Source organism: Liolophura sinensis, chromosome 1, assembly GCF_032854445.1.
Source record: "Liolophura sinensis isolate JHLJ2023 chromosome 1, CUHK_Ljap_v2, whole genome shotgun sequence".
NCBI lineage: Eukaryota > Metazoa > Mollusca > Polyplacophora > Chitonida > Chitonidae > Liolophura > Liolophura sinensis.
Window position 1 is genome coordinate 3,538,358 of NC_088295.1, and position 26,402 is coordinate 3,564,759.

The following is a 26,402-nucleotide window of genomic DNA, read 5'->3' on the forward strand; positions in this document are numbered from 1 at the left end:
TCAAATTTAGCTCATCGGTGTACATGTACCAAATTTCACAAACATTCAACACAGTGCACATCCTGAATTTGGTCGTTTCCATCAAGAAACAACTGGGAATTCTTTTATTTTGTAAATGTCTTATTATGAGGCTGATACATGAAATCATTAAAACATGCCTCCACCACTGTTTCCCAGACAGTTTGTGTGACAGTGTGCGCTAAAATCTGCTTCCTGTCCATTTCTCTTTCCAACTGATTTGGTCAAGCATGTGGTAATGTCACAAATCAAAGATACTTTCATGCATCTTAGCCCTAGAATACAATCCAAGCCTCGTTTCAAGTTGCTTACTTAATATTTAATGCAACAAAATAAATGACAGTACCATGAAAGGCTATTTAACTTAACATTAAGCTAACAAACATTTATAAATTTCATTTATTTGATTGGTGTTTTACACCTTAAGAATATCTCCCCTATGCAATGGCTGAATAAAATAAGCATTGTTTATTTTTGTGCTGACCAGTGGCAACAAGCAACAACCATCTGTCCAAATAAATTTGTCCTATACTCAGAGTATGGTAGAGGGACTGTAACCTCAAACACTGATTTTTAATGTCTATAAGTTTTTTATAACCTCTTCATGCCTTCAGTAAGGCATAAATGTGTATCAGGCAAAACATTAATCCCTCCATAAAACTGTAAACATATACCTACATGTACAACAAGGCCTAAAACCTAAACTAGGCAACACATGGACAGAGGCTATTTCTACGGTGAGACGAAAATTGAGTGAACTGTTCAAATTAAACAACGATGTGCAGTGGCAAACTGTAAAATATCTTCGATTTGGTAGCAAAGCTTAATACAATCCCACCTGCAGGGGACACATGAATTCCAAACTTCAGTTCGACACATGCAGCCCTTTTTTGAGATGCCACCTTAACATTTGCCTCAACACAAAAGGCAAAGTTGTGAAGTTATAATTTACAATATTTAATATGAACACACAGTATCTACAACAAAACATCCCCGCTTTTGCAGACACTTAGAACAGGATATCAGCAACGCTTGTGCTTTGTATGGACAGACTAAACAGGACACCATTATGCTATAGGACATTTCATGTGTTCAAGTTTAATGTTAACAAAGCCTAATATTAACCAAACCTAATCTTAGCCAAGCTTAATGTTAACCAATATAAAGTGGATATGACCACATAATATACAAGTATAAAGCACATGGCAAAACAGCCACATTCTCCAAAAAATTTACAGATGAGATCAAAAAAAAAAAAAAAAAAATTATAAAAAATTAAAAATCGAGATGAATAAAACTATTTATTACACAGACACATTGTAGGAAACCTACAGAATTAAACACACACACACACACATATACATATATATATACATAGCGTAATTCATGGATACACTGGCCGATTATCTCCACACATATAAAAGTTTCACCAATTGGAGATGGTTATAACAGAGCAACGGAGTGTGATCAGCCTCCAGCTGTGGGTGTCTGGTGCACCCTGTATCTATTGGTCTCCACAGGAAGATGCATACTTATACACACTCAAGCCACTGTGTCACTGTGGACATGCACATGTAAATGAAAGCTATGCCTCTAACAGGTGCATCACATTCACAGTCTGGTTCTCCCTTACCTCAAACATAACCAGATGCAAGGAATGATGGGATACAGTTTGTAGAAGAATCAACCGATATAAATGTGAATTAGAGGATGTATATATATATCTACAAACATTACCAGAGCTTTTGTGTATCTAGGACAGTTCTACTTCACAACATGATTGGTACAAAAATATGATCCCCCCAAAAAATAAATAAAGATTATTCCCCTTCAAATAATTTTATCCACAATAAACCTTGAATATTATTAATAAACTTCTATCATAGCACTAAATGACCAGCTGTGTAAACTTACTCTAGAGAAGAGACCAACTTCATACACATTTACTTTAACAGAATACCTCCAACCCTCAATTACCTACTAAACAATTACACTACATATGTAAGATTTGTACTCTCAAAGAACATCTTGCTAGTCTCTGTTTTTGATACAGGTATCTCAAATTAGTCAAGCTATCACACAGTACACTACAGCAGATATTACAGAGCTTTACATGACCTATGGCCATGACATAACATCTATCTCAAGTTCGAGTATGTTAGAAACATCCCAAGATATGACATGAAAACATTCAAATGCACCACATCTCTCTTTTCTGGTCAAGGGTATGGATAGAAATTTGAAACATCTCATAAATTTGTATATTTGGTATAAAAATTTCCAGGTAACATAGAAACATGTATATATGTAGAATTGATCCTCTTTTGAAATGGTAAACCTTGCTAAATGTTAAAATTGGTCTGCAAGTATATACATTTGGTCAGTATGAGTTACTTCCCCTCAATGACAATCACCTTCCTGAGAAGTTACTGCGGGTCCCTTGCTGGTGAGCTTCCTATAGTCCGCACCACCATTCTGGACACGTGGATATATACCCATGTGCCTTAGGCTCACCTGTAACACAAGCAGGTATTTCTGTAGGTGTCACATCAACGTATGGATGTAGCTGTTACAGCTCTGTCACAGCACATGGGGAGGCTGCATACCTGGTACTCACCTGGGAAAGAGAAAATCAATGTGGTCCATATGTCAGACACTGCAGTATGACTCACATTACTCCTGTTCAGTAATATAGCACTTGTCTATATGAGCAGAAAAGCTCAGGTCATTACTACACGTATCTCATGAAAACTACACACAGCTCAACTTTCTTCTAGGCACCATATTTGTCACACAATGCCATCTATTACATGTATACTATGTCACCCAAGGGATAGTAACTGTAGTGATTTAAGCTGTGAACCAGATCACCTTGGAGTGTCAAAGTCTTACTCAATTTTATCCAGGTTAATGTAGTGAACTGCTGTCAACTACAATTCCGCTCTACAGAGCCATACAAGAGAACCAGGTCAACTTTTGAAACTAATATCTAGTAAACATCAACCCTGCCTTATTTCATGAAATCCATCACCTGTTTTGGCTTAAGCAGCATAATATTACAGTCATGTAACACATCTTTCTCATATTTCCACTACTGATTTTCGTGATTTACTGATCTTAGGAAGTTTGGTGACACCAGGTCTTGAGCAATACCTACAATATACATGTACATATAATCATGAAGCAATATCTTTACCTCCAACAAAGGAGAGCTGACTGCTACGTGTCCACCAAACATGTCTCCAGGCCACTGTTGTTGATGATGTCAGATATGGAATCAAACTCCTCCTGCTGTTCAAGACAAACAGTCTCTTGTTAATTACAGAATACCACATGTTTTGTAAAATGGTCATACATTTGTGTTTGACTTCACATAAAATATACGATGTACAGGATGATGATTTTTCCCTCATTTCTAGTATCTCGTATCTGTCATCAGTAAGCACTGGTGTACATGCATAATTTGTGCTGTATTCAAGAATTTGTTTATATGCCCATGGTGGTTTTCTAGGTTGTGGTAAAGAGCACCTGGCCAAGCCAAATGGCAGGCCCGAAATCTGACAAAAAAATCCTGATGTAAATCCATAACCAAGCCAATGGGATCTGAACTCTCATCCACACCTGCCTCCTGCTGCCTTAAACCATCTGATGTAAATCCACAATGGAGCCAGTGAGATTTGAACTCTCTTTCTCCATGGCCTTTAAATTCCTTTCATAAACCACTAAGCCAGCCTAACACTTATGCCATGCACTATTACTTTGTGATGAAGATGAACGCACCAGAAGTAAGTTATAAATGCGCTGTAGCTTGACCTTGACAAGAGCCAGGTCTGACAACAACTGGGTATAGGTTTCCTGGTCCAAAGCCACCATGTTCTTCCCATCTATGCACACGGTCATCACCCCATCAGAGTCTGTGCTCTCTTCCCGTGGGGTCTCCCTAATAGCAGACGTTTCACCCTCAGACCTACACAACAGACAAGGGTAATGTAAGTACTCTAGTTCTTCAACCTTTTCACAAGTTTGCAAGGTGTGTAGTTAAGATGTATTCAAAACGTGCATAAATTGCACTGAAAAGCTGCTCTTTTATGTGTGAAAATGTCGAGGACACAGGGTAATGTCTAGTAATGACTGTCATGAACTTACGCATTTTATGGACATTATTCTCCAGAGCAAAAGTACATGCGGTCGCTGTGAGTTCAAGACCAGCTCATGCTGCCTTCCTCTCCGGCCGTACGTGGGAAGGTCTGCCAGCAACCTGCGGATGGTCGTGGGTTTCCCCCGGGCTCTGCCCGGTTTCCACCCACCATAATGCTGGCCGCCGTCGTATAAGTGAAATATTCTTGAGTACGGCGTAAAACACCAATCAAAAAAAAAAAAAAAAAAAAAAAATCAAAAGTACATGTACATGATCAGGAGATAGGACCTTTGCCACTCAGTGTGGACTCCGGACCATTGCCTGTCGCAAGACTGAATTTTATGACAATCATTTCAAACACTTGAGGAGTCCACAATGAGTGACAAAGACCTCATGCCCTGAAAAACTACATACCCATACATTTTGATGTGGAGAAAAATGGACTAGGGTCATGAATGAGAATTTGCAGTGTAAATGCAAACGAAACGAAATCTATATAAGCAATTTATTTTTAAAAATTAATCAAACATTCATAATACACAATACATAATTCATACATGAATATACATGTACAGGACAACTGCATGTATCTCAACAGGTCATATTAACACCAATCATGATGTAAAACTTAGGTAACGATTATGAAAAGCTGGCCTGTACGAAGCATACTCACATGAACAGTTCTTAACAGGAAAAGCTACACAAAAATGTCAGCAGAATAGACAACTGTAACAGCATGAATAGTGTAACATCCACTGATAGCGTGACGGCCCCAGTTTGTGGTCACATGTATAAATTACCTTTGGTTGTGTCCAGGTAAACATTCCTTTTGTGTTTGATTCCTTGACTGAAGTGTGGAAGTGAACGTTGCACAAATGTCCTACACATTGTGGGAGATTAGCGATTTGACTCAAATAATTGAATTTATATTTGTTTGTCAGTGTAAACTTTTAAAAATGTTGTAATGATTTATGGAAGTTATACTGGTGTTTGAAATGCAGTGAGATAGTGATACTAGATCCTTGTCCTAGACAAGCTCATTTGAAGCAGTATTACATGTGTTTACTGTGGTTCCAAGATCAATGGCTGTGATACTAGATCCTTGTCCCAGACAAGATCATCTGAAGCAGTATTACATGTGTTTACTGTGGTTCCAAGATCAATGGCTGTGATACTAGATCATTGTCCTAGACAAGATCATCTGAAGCAGTATTACATGTGTTTACTGTGGTTCCAAGATCAATGGCTGTGATACTAGATCCTTGTCCTAGACAAGATCATCTGAAGCAGTATTACATGTGTTTACTGTGGTTCCAAGATCAATGGCTGTGATACTAGATCCTTGTCCCAGACAAGATCATCTGAAGCAGTATTACATGTGTTTACTGTGGTTCCAAGATCAATGGCTGTGATACTAGATCCTTGTCCTTGACAAGATCATCTGAAGCAGTATTACATGTGTTTACTGTGGTTCCAAGATCAATGGCTGTGATACTAGATCCTTGTCCTTGACCAGATCATCTGTATATCTGGGTCATTACGCTGCGCTAGTGCGCTAACCAACTGAGCCACGGAGGCCCCCATCCTAGACAAGATCATCTGTACATCTGAAGCAGTATTACATGTGTTTACTGTGGTTCCAAGATCAATGGCTGTGATACTAGATCCTTGTCCTAGACAAGATCATCTGAAGCAGTATTACATGTGTTTACTGTGGTCCTAAGATCTTTGGTTGTCTGGATTATGTAAATAATTTAATAACCACATGTGGTTGTTTGTGGTTACTGTAGTGTATGGTTTAACGATAGCAACAAAGCTGTTTTATTTGCAGTTTTGTGTGAATATAGATATCTGTTACATAAATAGTAGGAGTGACCTTTTTCTGTATTGTTGTGGGCATTCACTGTCCCTTTTTCAACCTTCTTTGATCTTTGCATAGACAATAAAAGTTCTAAACAGCAATAAGGCTTGCGTAGTGTAAAGCCATAATTCAGGCTACACAACCACAGCACAACCTTGCACATTCATAGGATATCTATCTTAACTGTTGTATACGCTTATCTAATCATTCAAGTACAGTATTTTACATTAATTTATCCTATGTTTTAACATGCCAAGGATGACAACAGCTAATCCAGGAAGGAACTCATTACCAAATACATGTACATACAAACTTTCTGATGCCACATCTGGACACAAAAATGTAAGCTTCTTTATCGTATTAATCTAATTCTGATTATTAACACAACCTACCCATGTTGTTCTGACCAAGAATTCCTTTGGCTGGGAGGACGAGATCTGCTTGATGTGTGAAGGCTGGAGTTATCTCCCTTACACACACTGCACGTCAACTGGCCAGAAGGGTTGTCTATCACATTCTCCACACTCTGGTTGTGAGGTAATCTGTTCAAACTTCCACACGATGGAGAGTCCATAGTAAGTATAGAGTCAAACTGTGCTAAAGGAGCCTGTATACTGTTAAGCTCATCACACAAACACATCTCTGAGCATTCGCTGTTTGTCCGACTCAAGCCTGTCTTTAACATGGAATTGATATCAAAGCTGTCTTGGGACTTCCATGAGCCCCTAATGCTGGTCTTCACAGCCCCACCCTTTCTCTTCCTCAGACGCTTAAAGCTGAAGCGGGACTCAGACTGGGGCCTTTGAGGGGGCAGGCCATGGTGGCTGAGGAAGCGCTTAACAGGCAGGTTTGTCGGGGGTTCTGGTCGGTCTGAGGAGTCACAAATATCATCCAGAGAGCTCGATCCAACGGTCTGAGTGGAGGAGGTGCAGAATTCTGGCTCTGTAGGAGTGGAGGTGTCCCGAGGGTGGAGGGGCATCTCCTCGGGGATGGGTCCAGAGGTGTGGTCCTGAGAATGTGGACCGTTGACAGATGTGGGCGTGGTTTCTTGAGAGGACTGGGACAGGCTGTAGATACCGCTGTCTGACGGAGGAATACACCTTGTCTCAGGCTCATCCACAAATGGCGAGTCTATCTCCGGCGATTCACAGCCACATGAAACAGAGGATTCTGCGTCACATGGCTGTGGTGTGTCTGGGTCACATGAGTCTGAGCGCGTCACTTCTGGTCCGTATGACGGGAAATCTGGTTCTGGTAATCCGCGAATTCTCTCCTTCTTGGGCTCCTCATCACTGTGCACATGACCATTGGGTTGAGATGAATGACAGATTTCCTGCCTATCATGCACAAGGACAGGAATGTCTATTGGATATGTGTGTATACTTGACTTGGAATATTTCCGCTTCCCACTCTGTTTCTTCTGGGGCTTAGGAGGCTTGGGTTTCTTGCTGTATTCGACGTCATCCACTCCGAGAGCGGATTTGCCTTGGCAGCCTCCCATGACGTTCACACTCCTCAATCAAGTCTGGCTTGCCTGTAAAACAACAGAACAATGAGGTTAGGCCTTGTGTCATATACAACTTCATTTTACCAAAATGCAAAAACATGCCATGGTTACACAGACGACTTCTCTGCCAACATGTACAATACAGACTTACACCGTTCAGATATATCCGTGGATAACAACAAGTCAACATGTAAATGTATAACACCTGCTACAGAGTATGTTTATCTCCACTAGGTTAGCCACACCCCCTTATCACTACATGTAACAAACAAATAAACAACGACAATGTATGCATGGAAACCTTCCTTGTATAAAACATTTACCACCAATACAAATCAAACAATGGAAGAGGGAGGGGTAACATTTTGTTTGTTTTTTCCTACAAGGTTATTAGCCTTGGCCTATCAGGTCGAGACATTTGAATCCTGCTCTCTCAGGTACGGCTAAGGCTTGAAGTCAGAAGGCTTGTCAGGAAAATGTTGAGATTGCATGGCTCTACCTACACCAATAAACTACACTGTCATACATGTACAGGAAAACATTGTTTTTTTATTGATGTGATTTTTTTTTTTTTTTTTTTTTTTTTTGATTGGTGTTTTACGCCGTACTCAAGAATATTTCACTTATACGACGGCGGCCAGCATTATGGTGGGTGGAAACCGGGCAGAGCCCGGGGGAAACCCACGACCATCCGCAGGTTGCTGGCAAACCTTCCCACGTACGGCCGGAGAGGAAGGCAGCATGAGCTGGTCTTGAACTCACAGCGACCGCATTGGTGAGAGGCTTCTGGGTCATTACGCTGCGCTAGCGCGCTAACCGACTGAGCCACGGAGGCCCCCTATTGATGTGAAGATATATGTATAAGCTGGTTATATGTACTGGTAAGCTCTGTCTTATGATAATCTACAGTGATTGTTAGCTTCTCAACATGGTTTGAACAATTTTTTTAAACGGTTTAATTACACAAAGGCCATAACAACTGATTTAGGAAGGTTAATGAATGGAGAACTGTGTACATGCACATCAGTGTACAGTGAGCTGGAGCCTGGGCTATGTGAACAGATGGTTTGCTCATTATTGATATGTACACCTTCACTCGACCTGACACCACACAACTATACACCTTCACTCGACCTGACACCTTCAATGGACCTGACAACACACAACTGTACACCTTTACATGAGGTTAACTGATTGTATGTACATGTATATATACAACATGAAAACCACTGCGACTTGTCAAACCTTTGTGCAGCACCAAGAGAAGGACATACCGTATATGTATGAGAACAGTGCAATCTGGCCAGCCACAACTGGATTCAAATAGGCGACCTCACTGGTCAAGGATCCTGTACTGCACCTACACACATGTACATGTGCATATAACTAAGAATGAGTTTCCCAATTCTGGCAGGGGTCACCTCAGGCGAGAGTTGTTCTACATCTGCTTTATTACCAATAAGCCACTCCATTTCATTACTGTCGCAACATCCAACATGGATACAGACCCAGAACTGGAGAGTGACATGTGACTCCAAAGTCTGAGGTTAACATAAGTGACTCCAAAACCTTACGGAGATTAATTACTTAAGTAATTTTGATGTCACAGAGTGGGATACAAAACACAGAGCAAAAGTGACTTATATGTACATGACTCCAGAACAAGAAGGCCATATGTGATTCCAGAGCCTTAAGGTGAATTTTGGAGTCAGTGAGAGACATATGTATATGTACATGACTCCAGAACCAGAGTGACATATGTGATTCCAGAGTCTTAAGGTGAATTTTGGAGTCAGTGAGAGACATATGTATATGTACATGACTCCAGAACCAGAGTGACATATGTGATTCCAGATCCAGAGATAGATGTGTGACCCAAGAGCCAGAGTGAAATACAGTCTCATACACCGTGGCAAGGTCTGCATCAACGTGCGGGTGGTCATGGGTTTCCCTGGGGCTCTGCCTGGTTTTCTTCCACCATAATGTTGGCCGTCTGTGTATCAGTGAAATATTCTGAAGTGTGGTGTTAAACACCAATCAAATAAATAAAGAGATAAAGAGAGACATTTATCTCTAGAGCCAGGGAGACATACATGACTCCAGAACCAAAGAGCAACATACACCGACTCCAAAGACATTTATCTCTAGAGCCAGAGAGGCACAGGATACTCCAGAGAAAAATATACAAAAGTCTAGAGCCAGAGTGAAATATGTGACTCCAGAGCAACATATGTGACTCCAGAGCCAGAGTGACATATGTGACTCTGGAACGAAAGGACACAGAAATCTCAGCTTAGATTAACAAACGATTTGAAGCTATACATTAAAGGAAACCTTAAACTGTATTTTTTTATTTTATGTACAAATAGACATCATTTGAAGCTTTAATGGTCTCTGAAAATCAGGAACACCAGCTGGCACTCCCTTACAACAGCTTAAAAGCTTGGAAATAATAAAGACTTCCATAGTTATTAGTATAATGCTTAAAGTCAGAAACAATAATGACAAGAGTCTAAAAACACCCATGTACTTACATCAGGTAAATGATGTCAATCTTGGAGGAAGCCTCAGCTAAATGACAGTCCAACTTTACACATGCTCCAAGCAGTCATTACACCAAAAACCAATGCTCTTACACATGTTTCTATATTTGTACTTTTAACTGGGAAGCCTGGATTCCTGATCATATCATCACAGAAGCATGTACTGTATGGTACAACTTAACTAACTGGCTAGGAGGTGATGAGAAGCATATGTGACCCAGAGGACTAGGTACCAGTCTTGGGCTTGGGGGCTAGGAGTTCTGCTAGAAAAGCTATCCACAGAGAGGGTAGGGGGTATCCAAAAGGTCAGTACCTGGGGAGTCCTGACTGACACAGCTAGTGACCATTTTCTGAGCAGGGCCAACTTGACTTCACAGAGCTTGGGTTAGAAAAAGGGGCTGGCAGATCAGTCCATTTTAAAATACAGTGTGATTATAAAATAGCACAAGAAATCCATCTAAAAATGGACTTGGTAGCTACATGTAGTAATTTCCTAATCTCGTAGAGATGTGAATATATATATATAGCTGTTCCCCTGGGGAGAGGGTGTGAGTGAGCAAGCCAGTTACTGACCTCAAATGACCTGAAGCATGTTCTCATGTAAATCAGCAGTGGATAAGCCAGGTTTAATGAGGTATGACATGTGAGGGGTGGCAGGAGCTCCCAAGTGCCCACATCACACACTTACCTACACCTGATATTGCCCTTCTCAGGTACAGGGGCCATCCTATCCTGCCCCAGCCTGAGTGATACACACCAGTACCAATTATCAACATGTACACAAACAGACGTACTCTGCCAGGCATGCAACAGAAATGTGTCTACATATCCACACTACCATTCAAGATGCAGCATACTACAGAAATGTGTCTACATATGCACACTACCATTCACGGTGCAGCATACTACAGAAATGTGTCTACACATGCACACCACCATTCAAGATGCAGCATACTACAGAAATGTGTCTACATATGCACACTATCATTCACGATGCAGCATACTACAGAAATGTGTCTACATGTGCACACTTCCATTCACGGCGCAGCATACTACAGAAATGTGTCTACATATGCACACTACCATTCACGATGCAGCATACTACAGAAATGTGTCTACATATGCACACTACCATTCAAGATGCAGCATACTACAGAAATGTGTCTACATATGCACACTACCATTCACGGCGCAGCATACTACAGAAATGTGTCTACATATGCACACTACCATTCACGGCACAGCATACTACAGAAATGTGTCTACATGTGCACACTACCATTCACGGCGCAGCATACTACAGAATGTGTCTACATATGCACACTACCATTCATGATGCAGCATACTACAGAAATGTGTCTACATATGCACACTACCATTCACGGCTCAGCATACTACAGAAATGTGTCTACATATGCACACTACCATTCAAGATGCAGCATACTACAGAAATGTGTCTACATATGCACACTTCCATTCAAGATGCAGCATACTACAGAAATGTGTCTACATGTGCACACTACCATTCACGGCGCAGCATACTACAGAATGTGTCTACATATGCACACTACCATTCATGATGCAGCATACTACAGAAATGTGTCTACATATGCACACTACCATTCACGGCTCAGCATACTACAAAAATGTGTCTACATATGCACACTACCATTCACGGCGCAGCATACTACAGAAATGTGTCTACATATGCACACTTCCATTCAAGATGCAGCATACTACAGAAATGTGTCTACATATGCACACTACCATTCACGATGCAGCATACTACAGAAATGTGTCTACATATGCACACTTCCATTCACGATGCAGCATACTACAGAAATGTGTCTCCATATGCACACGACCATTCACGGCGCAGCATACTACAGAAATGTGTCTACATATGCACACTACCATTCACGGTGCAGCATACTACAGAAATGTGTCTACATATGCACACTACCATTCACGGCGCAGCATACTACAGAAATGTGTCTACATATGCACACTACCATTCAAGATGCAGCATACTACAGAAATGTGTCTACATATGCACACTACCATTCACGGCTCAGCATACTACAGAAATATGTCTACATGTGCACACTACCATTCATGGCGCAGCATACTACAGAAATGTGTCTACATGTGCACACTATCATTCACGGCGCAGCATACTACAGAAATGTGTCTACATATGCACACTTCCATTCAAGATGCAGCATACTACAGAAATGTGTCTACATATGCACACTACCATTCAAGATGCAGCATACTACAGAAATGTGTCTACATATGCACACTACCATTCACGATGCAGCATACTACAGAAATGTGTCTACATATGCACACTACCATTCATGGCGTAGCATACTACAGAAATGTGTCTACATATGCACACTACCATTCACGGCGCAGCATACTACAGAAATGTGTCTACATATGCACACTACCATTCACGGCGCAGCATACTACAGAATGTGTCTACATATGCACACTACCATTCATGATGCAGCATACTACAGAAATGTGTCTACATATGCACACTATCATTCATGATTCAGCATACTACAGAAATGTGTCTACATATGCACACTACCATTCATGGCGCAGCATACTACAGAAATGTGTCTACATATGCACACTACCATTCAAGATGCAGCATACTACAGAAATGTGTCTACATGTGCACACTTCCATTCAAGATGCATCATACTACAGAAATGTGTCTACATATGCACACTACCATTCACGATGCAGCATACTACAGAAATGTGTCTACATATGCACACTACCATTCATGGCGCAGCATACTACAGAAATGTGTCTACATATGCACACTACCATTCACGATGCAGCATACTACAGAAATGTGTCTACATGTGCACACTATCATTCACGATGCAGCATACTACAGAAATGTGTCTACATATGCACACTTCCATTCAAGATGCAGCATACTACAGAAATGTGTCTACATATGCACACTACCATTCACGATGCAGCATACTACAGAAATGTGTCTACATATGCACACTACCATTCATGGCGCAGCATACTACAGAAATGTGTCTACATATGCACACTACCATTCACGATGCAGCATACTACAGAAATGTGTCTACATATGCACACTACCATTCATGGCGTAGCATACTACAGAAATGTGTCTACATATGCACACTTCCATTCAAGATGCAGCATACTACAGAAATGTGTCCACATATGCACACTTCCATTCAAGATGCAGCATACTACAGAAATGTGTCTATATATGCACACTACCATTCACGGCGCAGCATACTACAGAAATGTGTCTACATATGCACACTACCATTCACGGCGCAGCATACTACAGAAATGTGTCTACATATGCACATTTCCATTCAAGATGCAGCATACTACAGAATGTGTCTACATATGCACACTACCATTCATGATGCAGCATACTACAGAAATGTGTCTACATATGCACACTACCATTCACGATGCAGCATACTACAGAAATGTGTCTACATATGCACACTACCATTCACGATGCAGCATACTACAGAAATGTGTCTACATATGCACACTACCATTCACGATGCAGCATACTACAGAAATGTGTCTACATATGCACACTACCATTCACGGCGCAGCATACTACAGAAATGTGTCTACATATGCACACTTCCATTCAAGATGCAGCATACTACAGAAATGTGTCTACATATGCACACTACCATTCACGATGCAGCATACTACAGAAATGTGTCTACGTATGCACACTACCATTCACGGCGCAGCATACTACAGAAATGTGTCTACATATGCACACTACCATTCACGGCGCAGCATACTACAGAAATGTGTCTACATATGCACACTACCATTCAAGATGCAGCATACTACAGAAATGTGTCTACATATTCACACTTCCATTCACGATGCAGCATACTACAGAAATGTGTCTACATATGCACACTACCATTCACGATGCAGCATACTACAGAAATGTGTCTACATATGCACACTACCATTCATGGCGCAGCATACTACAGAAATGTGTCTACATATGCACACTACCATTCACGATGCAGCATACTACAGAAATGTGTCTACATATGCACACTTCCATTCAAGATGCAGCATACTACAGAAATGTGTCTACACATGCACACTATCATTCACGATGCAGCATACTACAGAAATTGTTCTACATATGCACACTACCATTCACGATGCAGCATACTACAGAAATTGTTCTACATATGCACACTACCATTCACGATGCAGCATACTACAGAAATGTGTCTACATATGCACACTACCATTCAAGATGCAGCATACTACAGAAATGTGTCTACATATGCACACTACCATTCACGGCGCAGCATACTACAGAAATGTGTCTACATATGCACACTTCCATTCAAGATGCAGCATACTACAGAAATGTGTCCACATATGCACACTACCATTCAAGATGCATCATACTACAGAAATGTGTCTACATATGCACACTTCCATTCAAGATGCAGCATACTACAGAAATGTGTCTACATATGCACACTTCCATTCAAGATGCATCATACTACAGAAATGTGTCTACATATGCACACTTCCATTCAAGATGCAGCATACTACAGAAATGTGTCTACATATGCACACTTCCATTCAAGATGCATCATACTACAGAAATGTGTCTACATATGCACACTTCCATTCACGATGCAGCATACTACAGAAATGTGTCTACATATGCACACTTCCATTCAAGATGCATCATACTACAGAAATGTGTCTACATATGCACACTACCATTCAAGATGCATCATACTACAGAAATGTGTCTACATATGCACATTACCATTCACGATGCAGCATACTACAGAAATGTGTCTACATGTGCACACTACCATTCACGGCGCATTATACTACAGAAATGTGTCTACATATGCACACTACCATTCAAGATGCAGCATACTACAGAAATGTGTCTACATATGCACACTTCCATTCACGATGCAGCATACTACAGAAATGTGTCTACATAAGCACACTTCCATTCAAGATGCAGCATACTACAGAAATGTGTCTACATGTGCACACTACCATTCACGGCGCAGCATACTACAGAAATGTGTCTACATATGCACACTACCATTCAAGACACAAGATGCAGCATACTACAGAAATGTGTCTACATATGCACACTACCATTCAAGATGCAGCATACTACAGAAATGTGTCTACATATGCACACTACCATTCACGGCGCAGCATACTACAGAAATGTGTCTACATATGCACACTTCCATTCAAGATGCAGCATACTACAGAAATGTGTCTACATATGCACACTACCATTCACGATGCAGCATACTACAGAAATGTGTCTACGTATGCACACTACCATTCACGGCGCAGCATACTACAGAAATGTGTCTACATATGCACACTACCATTCACGATGCAGCATACTACAGAAATGTGTCTACATATGCACACTACCATTCAAGATGCAGCATACTACAGAAATGTGTCTACATATTCACACTTCCATTCACGATGCAGCATACTACAGAAATGTGTCTACATATGCACACTACCATTCACGATGCAGCATACTACAGAAATGTGTCTACATATGCACACTACCATTCATGGCGCAGCATACTACAGAAATGTGTCTACATATGCACACTACCATTCACGATGCAGCATACTACAGAAATGTGTCTACATATGCACACTTCCATTCAAGATGCAGCATACTACAGAAATGTGTCTACACATGCACACTATCATTCACGATGCAGCATACTACAGAAATTGTTCTACATATGCACACTACCATTCACGATGCAGCATACTACAGAAATTGTTCTACATATGCACACTACCATTCACGATGCAGCATACTACAGAAATGTGTCTACATATGCACACTACCATTCAAGATGCAGCATACTACAGAAATGTGTCTACATATGCACACTACCATTCACGGCGCAGCATACTACAGAAATGTGTCTACATATGCACACTTCCATTCAAGATGCAGCATACTACAGAAATGTGTCCACATATGCACACTACCATTCAAGATGCATCATACTACAGAAATGTGTCTACATATGCACACTTCCATTCAAGATGCAGCATACTACAGAAATGTGTCTACATATGCACACTTCCATTCAAGATGCATCATACTACAGAAATGTGTCTACATATGCACACTTCCATTCAAGATGCAGCATACTACAGAAATGTGTCTACATATGCACACTTCCATTCAAGATGCATCATACTACAGAAATGTGTCTACATATGCACACTTCCATTCACGATGCAGCATACTACAGAAATGTGTCTACATATGCACACTTCCATTCAAGATGCAGCATACTACAGAAATGTGTCTACATATGCACATTACCATTCACGATGCAGCATACTACAGAAATGTGTCTACATATGCACACTTCCATTCACGATGCATCATACTACAGAAATGTGTCTACATATGCACACTTCCATTCAAGATGCATCATACTACAGAAATGTGTCTACATATGCACACTTCCATTCACGATGCAGCATACTACAGAAATGTGTCTACATATGCACATTACCATTCACGATGCAGCATACTACAGAAATGTGTCTACATATGCACACTTCCATTCACGATGCATCATACTACAGAAATGTGTCTACATATGCACACTTCCATTCAAGATGCAGCATACTACAGAAATGTGTCTACATATGCACACTTCCATTCAAGATGCAGCATACTACAGAAATGTGTCTACATATGCACACTTCCATTCAAGATGCAGCATACTACAGAAATGTGTCTACATATGCACACTTCCATTCAAGATGCATCATACTACAGAAATGTGTCTACATATGCACACTTCCATTCACGATGCAGCATACTACAGAAATGTGTCTACATATGCACATTACCATTCACGATGCAGCATACTACAGAAATGTGTCTACATATGCACACTACCATTCACGGCGCAGCATACTACAGAAATGTGTCTACATATGCACATTACCATTCACGATGCAGCATACTACAGAAATGTGTCTACATGTGCACACTACCATTCACGGCGCATTATACTACAGAAATGTGTCTACATATGCACACTTCCATTCACGATGCAGCATACTACAGAAATGTGTCTACATATGCACATTACCATTCACGATGCAGCATACTACAGAAATGTGTCTACATATGCACACTTCCATTCACGATGCATCATACTACAGAAATGTGTCTACATATGCACACTTCCATTCAAGATGCAGCATACTACAGAAATGTGTCTACATATGCACACTTCCATTCAAGATGCAGCATACTACAGAAATGTGTCTACATATGCACACTTCCATTCAAGATGCAGCATACTACAGAAATGTGTCTACATATGCACACTTCCATTCAAGATGCATCATACTACAGAAATGTGTCTACATATGCACACTTCCATTCACGATGCAGCATACTACAGAAATGTGTCTACATATGCACATTACCATTCACGATGCAGCATACTACAGAAATGTGTCTACATATGCACACTACCATTCACGGCGCAGCATACTACAGAAATGTGTCTACATATGCACATTACCATTCACGATGCAGCATACTACAGAAATGTGTCTACATGTGCACACTACCATTCACGGCGCATTATACTACAGAAATGTGTCTACATATGCACACTACCATTCAAGATGCAGCATACTACAGAAATGTGTCTACACATGCACACTATCATTCACGATGCAGCATACTACAGAAATGTGTCTACATGTGCACACTACCATTGACGGCGCATTATACTACAGAAATGTGTCTACATATGCACACTACCATTCAAGATGCAGCATACTACAGAAATGTGTCTACATATGCACACTTCCATTCAAGATGCAGCATACTACAGAAATGTGTCTACATAAGCACACTTCCATTCAAGATGCAGCATACTACAGAAATGTGTCTACATGTGCACACTACCATTCACGGCGCAGCATACTACAGAAATGTGTCTACATATGCACACTACCATTCAAGACACAAGATGCAGCATACTACAGAAATGTGTCTACATATGCACACTACCATTCAAGATGCAGCATACTACAGAAATGTGTCTACATATGCACACTACCATTCACGGCGCAGCATACTACAGAAATGTGTCTACATATGCACACTACCATTCACGGCGCAGCATACTACAGAAATGTGTCTACATATGCACACTACCATTCAAGATGCAGCATACTACAGAAATGTGTCTACATGTGCACACTACCATTCACGATGCAGCATACTACAGAAATGTGTCTACATATGCACACTACCATTCACGGCGCAGCATACTACAGAAATGTGTCTACATATGCACACTACCATTCACAGCGCAGCATACTACAGAAATGTGTCTACATATGCACACTTCCATTCAAGATGCAGCATACTACAGAAATGTGTCTACATATGCACACTACCATTCAAGATGCAGCATACTACAGAAATGTGTCTACATATGCACACTACCATTCACGGCGCAGCATACTACAGAAATGTGTCTACATATGCCCACTACCATTCAAGATGCAGCATACTACAGAAATGTGTCTACATGTGCACACTATCATTCACGGCGCAGCATACTACAGAAATGTGTCTACATATGCACACTACCATTCACGATGCAGCATACTACAGAAATGTGTCTACATATGCACACTACCATTCACGGCGCAGCATACTACAGAAATGTGTCTACATATGCACACTACCATTCATGACGCAGCATACTACAGAAATGTGTCTACATATGCACACTACCATTCAAGATGCAGCATACTACAGAAATGTGTCTACATGTGCACACTATCATTCACGATGCAGCATACTACAGAAATGTGTCTACATATGCACACTACCATTCATGGCGCAGCATACTACAGAAATGTGTCTACATATGCACACTACCATTCAAGATGCAGCATACTACAGAAATGTGTCTACATATGCACACTACCATTCACGGCTCAGCATACTACAGAAATGTGTCTACATATGCACACTTCCATTCAAGATGCAGCATACTACAGAAATGTGTCTACATATGCACACTACCATTCACGGCGCAGCATACTACAGAAATGTGTCTACATATGCACACTACCATTCATGATGCAGCATACTACAGAAATGTGCCTACATATGCACACTACCATTCAAGATGCAGCATACTACAGAAATGTGTCTACATGTGCACACTATCATTCACGGCGCAGCATACTACAGAAATGTGTCTACATATGCACACTACCATTCACGGCGCAGCATACTACAGAAATGTGTCTACATATGCACACTACCATTCACGGTGCAGCATACTACAGAAATGTGTCTACATATGCACACTACATTCACGATGCAGCATACTACTGTACTGGTTGAGGGATTTCACTGCGTGGGTCACACAAGGATTTGAATTCAGGTCTCTGCATTCAAAGTCCAGTGCTCTACCAACTGAACTAAATGGAAATTCCTGCTAGCTACTGTTAGTATAAGCACTGGAAAGCTGCTCCCGTTACACTACAGAACTGTGTCTACATATGCACAATACCATTCATGATAGAGCCTACATGCATATACATAAGGTTGTTCGATTGTCCTGGGAACATCAGCTACACTATGCATGTATGTGACAGCTGTACACATATTAGTCAACATACTGGTACACGCTGCCTGACATCTCGAGAATGCCTAAAACAATGATCACATGTTCATGTATACACACGATGTCATGTCAATATTGCCTAACATGCTTCATAAATATGACATCTATGACACCACATACACACACGCAAAGGTTAAAATTAGAAGCACAGTAGCAAACACATGTGTAATCAATGAGACAGGTAGATATCACATGCCTGCCTGGTCTGAATTAGTGGTGAGAGCCTGACTGGCAAACAGTCTATCATAGATCAATCAGAATGTCCACAAATAGTCCATGCCGTAAGTACCCTACTGATCGGTACACAACACTCCTGTGCCAACATGCATAACCAGGCACAAATACAGCCAATTACAGCAGCCAGGTGGACAAGAAAGAACACAACACTACCTGTGAACTGTAACCATACTTGAACCATGTTTGGATGATTGTTAGAATTGATAACATCAAAAATAGCGATCACCATTATTGTTATAACCACTATATTTATACATATGTGCACACCACGGACGCAGCTACATGTGCAACTATCATGCAGGGGTGATGATACATGTCCGTTACAAACAAAACATACAGCATGGCATGCAAATGTAGGAGCATGTGGTATGTATATCATAACTTAACAAATGTTCTCATTATAAACATCAACACCACAATATAATTTGGAACAGAACTGTGACACCTGCTTTAATGTTACCTGTACAATTTGTATCCTGTATAAATGGCTTCAGATCCAATCCTTCTATCCCAGTTGAGCTACTTGCTCCCATGTACCTAGCGGATATTCCAGGCCACTAAGCTGACACAAATGTACATCAACACTAATAATGCACTTAGTTTCATAAACATTTGTACCTGTCAGAAAATGTCAGTTGTGGTTCAGATGGATGGGTACATCAGCTCCACAGAGACGTAATTACTGATTCACAACATGTGTTCTCCAGATATATACTACCAGCACATATATAGGCTTATACACTCAGCACATGCACATCTACACAGAGGTTACCATAGTGGCACTCAGGTGAAAAATGCCAGGTAAGGTAAGTGGCTGTCCATAACAAAGACAGCAATTATGTGAGCCAGCTAAATGCTCGACACCACTGCCTGAAACAAGTATAGACAGGCACACGGACAAGATGCTATTCTCTGCAATCCTGCTGCCACTAATCAGCACAGATTGTAATTGGCTTTATTAATTAGTCCTCAGACAACTCTATCAAACAACATACTAATTAAGTAATGCTCAGACTGAAGGCCACAGCAATTCTCTACTGTTCAGTGATAGTCAACACCTGCAGTAGACAGCTATCACTTATATTAAAGTGACAGACAATTAAGTAATGTCAAGTGCCAGAAATTACTGCTACCTTTGGTCAACAACTCAGCAAAACACATGAAATCAGTGCAAAATCATCCAGTCACATATTAAGCTCAGACCTGTAGAAGTGTACAGCTCTCTGGTGTTTTCCTGATTTTCCTGATCGTCAGCAGGTCCTGTACATTTACAAGTCTTACAAAGATGTCGTACATGTACAATAATCACACACATATAGCACAATGGTACGGCCAATATATGCATGACAAACGTACAATAAAATACAGTTGTATGCCGCCTTGTGACACTAGACCCTGACTTACATCAAGGGTTCTACGTCATTATGTATACATTAAAGACCCCCATATTCAGCTTTCCTATGTTCAAATATATGCACCTTTTGCGGCTTAATTATAATGCATTTATGACCATCACAACAGCCAATTCAAGAGGACTCAATTTATTCTGACACAAATTTTATACCAGTTTCAGGTATGAATGAAGAATCCTCATTTTCACAATACTAAAAAAGATTTGAAACAAAAATAAAGAGGAGCAGATCCCAATTCTGTACAATCTGGTATAAATGGAAAACTAAAGAAAAGTTCTTCAGAATTTATAATCATGACAATAGCAATGAGAAAGCGTGGGCAACAAATTTGAACAGTCTGACTTAATTAGTTTTTGAGATATCTTTCTCAAAAAAGACATGGACACAGTGACAAACCCACACACAGGTGCAAATCTCTATGCCACCTATTAAATCATTAACAAAGGGCCATAGTATGTAAACTGCCTTTCTAAGTTTTTATGAAAGTCCTCTAAGATCAATGGAAAGTTGTGCACCTAAACAGCAATGAGCACTGCCTTAAGTCCAAAATGCCAACCTTGTCAGGTGTGAAGCTTAGACTGTCAGAGCAGGATGTAAATATGTCACAATGACGTGTCCGTCAGAGTAAACACCCCTCCTCCTACTGCCTCAGTGGAGGTCGTCCAACATCTCGTGTGAATGTCACAGAGACCCAAATCATGTTTACATGTACACTACCTCATTCTTATTAACCTTCAGTCCTTAGGTGTATCATCACCATGATCAGACATGTGGCAGGGAAACTGGTAAATTAATTACCTGTAAATTCAGTCTCAACCATTTTAACTCAAGCCTAGCAGCACACAGTATATTGTGGGCACACAGTATATTGTGGGCACACAGTATATTGTGGGCACACAGTAACATATACATGTACATATAGGTCTAACAATTTAAAGCTCCAATGCCTCATAAAACAGATAGCTTTGCAAGTACACAATACTAACAGACTATCCTGATGGGCAGTTGTAAATGTACTGCCTTTATAACAACCATGTTACTACACTATATAAATCTAGACCTGGAACAAATGCTCTACCACTGAAGGGCTGTCACTGTCTCCTAGTCGACATACACTGTACATGCAGCAGCACCCAATACACTAACGATTCACTCAATTAACAGTGGCCACAAAATTGAACGAAGCCCTCTGAAGTGCAAGAGCACCTAACCACCATGGTGATGCCATGCCTAGTGCTGGTTGCCATGGCAGTTCCGGGCACATTTAACATTAACAAGTTTCTGTACTAGAAGCACTCCCAGATACTGATTTGGGGGGAAGTCATGCCAACTACTCATCACTGAGTGAATAAAAAAAATGGAACTTCCTATTTTAAGCACTTCTAACATGAAAGCGAAAAAAAGGAAAAGGAAAGCTGCACTATCAACTCAAATAAAATTGTCTTAATAATGGTTCCTTGGACATCACAGCTCCTTTAATTCACATTTCTTAATATTCCCTGAATACTGCTACAGGTTCTTATACTGATGATCATGTATGTACAAACATATTCAATTCTCTTTAAATATAAAATGCTTCTGCAGTTTCAAATCGATTTCACTAAAGTGGAGGAAAAGTCTCCTGGTGTCTTTCCAAAAGGTAGTATCAGTAGGCCTACTAAGGGTAGACAATGTCTTGTCTTAAAAGATAAAGATAATTTAATGTGAATACACTAAACCTTTCAGGTCAAAGTCATTCACCCACGGTGTGGCTTTTCTGGTTTACAGTTTGATGGCTCACTTCATCTTTTAAATCACTAGGAACAAAGAAGTGTTATTTTAATGGTTGATTGTGCCAGATTTATTCTACCACTGAGTTTCTCAATTTTAAACTAAGCAATATGATCACTCATAGACTGACTAACTTTTGGTGTTTTACATATACATCAAAGCAGGATAAATAGTAATGTGTCTTCTGATTCACCACGTGTCGACTTGACATAAGCAGATTATCTCCCTTCCAAACAATTCAGTTACCAGCAGAGCAGGGGAACCAAGTTGAAATCTGTCTCCATGGGACATCACAGTATTACTCTAAGATGGGTTAGATTAGTCACAATAATACTAACTTGATATGTTCATACTACAATTTTAAATCACTTACATGTGTGGTGTGCAGAAAACACAAAGCTTAGTTTATTCAAGGCAATGAACATCGTATTCAAATGAGAGAAAAAAGAAATTTGGTCAGTTTTCTGTACTGTACATCTGAAAACACGAGACCAAATTGTGAATGAATGATGATTAAAAATATGTTGGTTGGGCCTTAAAATATGCACCAAAGCTTTTATCACAATTTTGAAAGACTTTTCTTTTTGTTACTTTTTTCTACCATTCCTATCTTTTTCAGTAGCCAGAATAAAAAAACAACACAGAATTCATTACTGATCGATCCTATTTTTTCGAATAGGGTTAGGTTAGGCCATCAAAGAATTTTTTAAAGGATGAATTAGCTTAGACCCTTAGGTAACCGGTGGTATAAAGCCAAGTAGTACCAGATGGCTCAGAGGTTAGGTTTTGCAAAATTTTATTGGGGCACATTGGCCTCAAACGAATGTCATAGTGCACACCATTCAAAAACCTGATGCAGTTATGTGCCCTTGTCAAACATGTCGAGACCTTCGCTTTGAGCACTACCAAGGCATTTGAGCCCACACAGCCCAGGAAATAACTAATTGCTGTTGTTCTTGTGATAAATCGACAGATGAAAATATAAGAAACACACCTGTAAGTGTTTGCAAGTTAAGTCTGTGGAGATGTATTTACTATTTAATTTCTTTCTCAAATGTTGTGACAACCTGCCACTGCAATTGCATCAGGTTTTTAAATGGAGCATGCTCTGACTTTGGTTTGGGATCAACCTTGCCCATACAAATAAATTTGCCAAATCTAACATCAGAGCAATCTTGGACTAAAAGGCAAGGCTTGAAATATAGGCATTTTACAGGCAATTTGATACTAGTACCATAGTAATTCCATATCGCAAGGTATCAAGTACATGTAGACCATTAGCCCAAAGTTAACAACAAAGATTTCAGGCCTTTAAAGAGCTGCACCCCTAAATGACACTTGATTACTGGAGTCACGTTTGAATATTTTGGAAATTAAATACAGGTAGCAGAACGATATTTATCTTCCTGATTTTATGATAATGTAAACTTTTGTGACAATTTCTCACACACACACACAAAAACAAACTTTAACTCCCAATGCAGGAGATAAAATTCAACTGAAAGCCACATGACCTGTCCTGACAGTGTTTTGCCTGAAATGTATGCGTGTGCAGTACTTGACAAGATGTAATAGGCTGGAATGAATATATTCCTAGGTGTTGACCAAATACCTCCATCTAAAAACCTCGCCTTCATCAATTAACAGTGAATTATAAAAATCACAACAAAATCTGTAATACTGACAGGACCATCCGTTCATTCACCAGTTCAGCGGGCAAACCAGGAGGAATAGATTCGTAACCCATGTCTATATGAGTTGGCTTACAGAGCTAATACCAATGCAATCACGGACAAAGATAAAGACATCGTCAAAGGGAATCCATTGATTCCAGGTGTCGTAAGCCACAGGAATTACAGGTTATTACCACGACCTACTTCTGAGTAATACGTACATTCTTTCAAGTGCTTCCAACCTGAATATAAGAAATTGTTCAGAATAACCATAGTCACGGCCATAAAGATTCTATGTGACATCACGTATTTAAGAAACACTCGTGAGCAAAACAAACCTCAACTGGCACTTACCGCTTCGTGCTCGACTACGCACGAGTAATAACCGAGAGTGACAGGCGTATCAACAAAACCCCATGATCTAACAGTCAATTATCCTTCGGTTCAGGCCGCGTTTTGTTTCCATTGGCCTCAGAACTAATGACCTACCTCATAAAGTCATGGTTCCTTCTGAGATGATAAATCGGTAGCTTAAGCCATCACGTTGTTTTTATCTACCTACACTCGACACACCGCTTATTGTCGATATTTGCATGTGTCAAGCTGTATGTTGCAGCGCCACCTAGCGTTGAAATCGGTGACTGTCAAGAGAAGATAACAAAGTTAACATAACCCCCGCCCTTTCAAACTAAAGCTGATGTTATGAGGTTTAAACCCAGTATAAATACTAGGTCGCTGCATGATTATTGGCCCACAGGGAAACAGTATTCTGGGCACATCAACGTCGGACTATTTATACATAACGACTATGAGATATGCCTAAATTTACATGCTATATATACTATAGCTATATATACATGGACTTTTGGCCACAGGCCTATCAGATGCACGAAGTGATGCTGATACATGTATATGTGAGTAGGAGAGATCCTCTCTATTTGTGTATAGCACTAATTCCAACCGACACTACCTACTGATGTTTTCAGCGCTGAAAAATTTTCTTCAATAAAAAAATAAATAAAAAAATCCCCAAAAATAAAGTTGGTTTAATATACCTTATTGGCCTATATCAGTTCATAATTGACTGATTGTGTTGAAATAGGCCAGTGTTAGGCCTATAGGCCTACTGTCAACTGTAGGCCTGTGATTTTCTCAGTAAAAATAGTGTTAAGGGTTAGCTGGGGGCGTGTAGACAGCAAATCGAATCTCCGACAAGGTGCCTTCAATATTTACATATGCAGATCAGATATGTATATACTTATCATCACATAATACACTTTAGGCCTACCAGTACCTGAAAGGCGTTAGCTTGATACCTGTTCACCAGCAAATAGGCCTATGTATTTGTTTTCAAAAATAAACGCTTGGAGAAATTTTCAGTTGAGCTGTTTTAAAGAGGCTTAGAATACGTGAGTAGACCTAGACTTGTTAAAGATTTCGTTATCCAGTAGGCCT

General features: G+C 40.2%; 1 protein-coding gene across 1 annotated transcript; it reads right to left on the bottom strand.

Moving 5' to 3' along the window:
• Positions 1 to 1,775: 1,775 nt before the first annotated feature.
• Positions 1,776 to 25,555, bottom strand: LOC135461443 (uncharacterized). Its single transcript, XM_064738548.1, has 5 exons — positions 25,437 to 25,555; positions 6,410 to 7,551; positions 3,799 to 3,985; positions 3,215 to 3,309; positions 1,776 to 2,635 (listed from the first exon to the last, which is right to left on the bottom strand). Exons 2-4 carry the CDS (start codon positions 7,516 to 7,518, stop codon positions 3,238 to 3,240), a joined length of 1,368 nt encoding a protein of 455 aa, XP_064594618.1. The 5' UTR covers positions 7,519 to 7,551; positions 25,437 to 25,555; the 3' UTR covers positions 1,776 to 2,635; positions 3,215 to 3,237.
• Between the last annotated feature and the right edge of the window lie 847 nt (positions 25,556 to 26,402).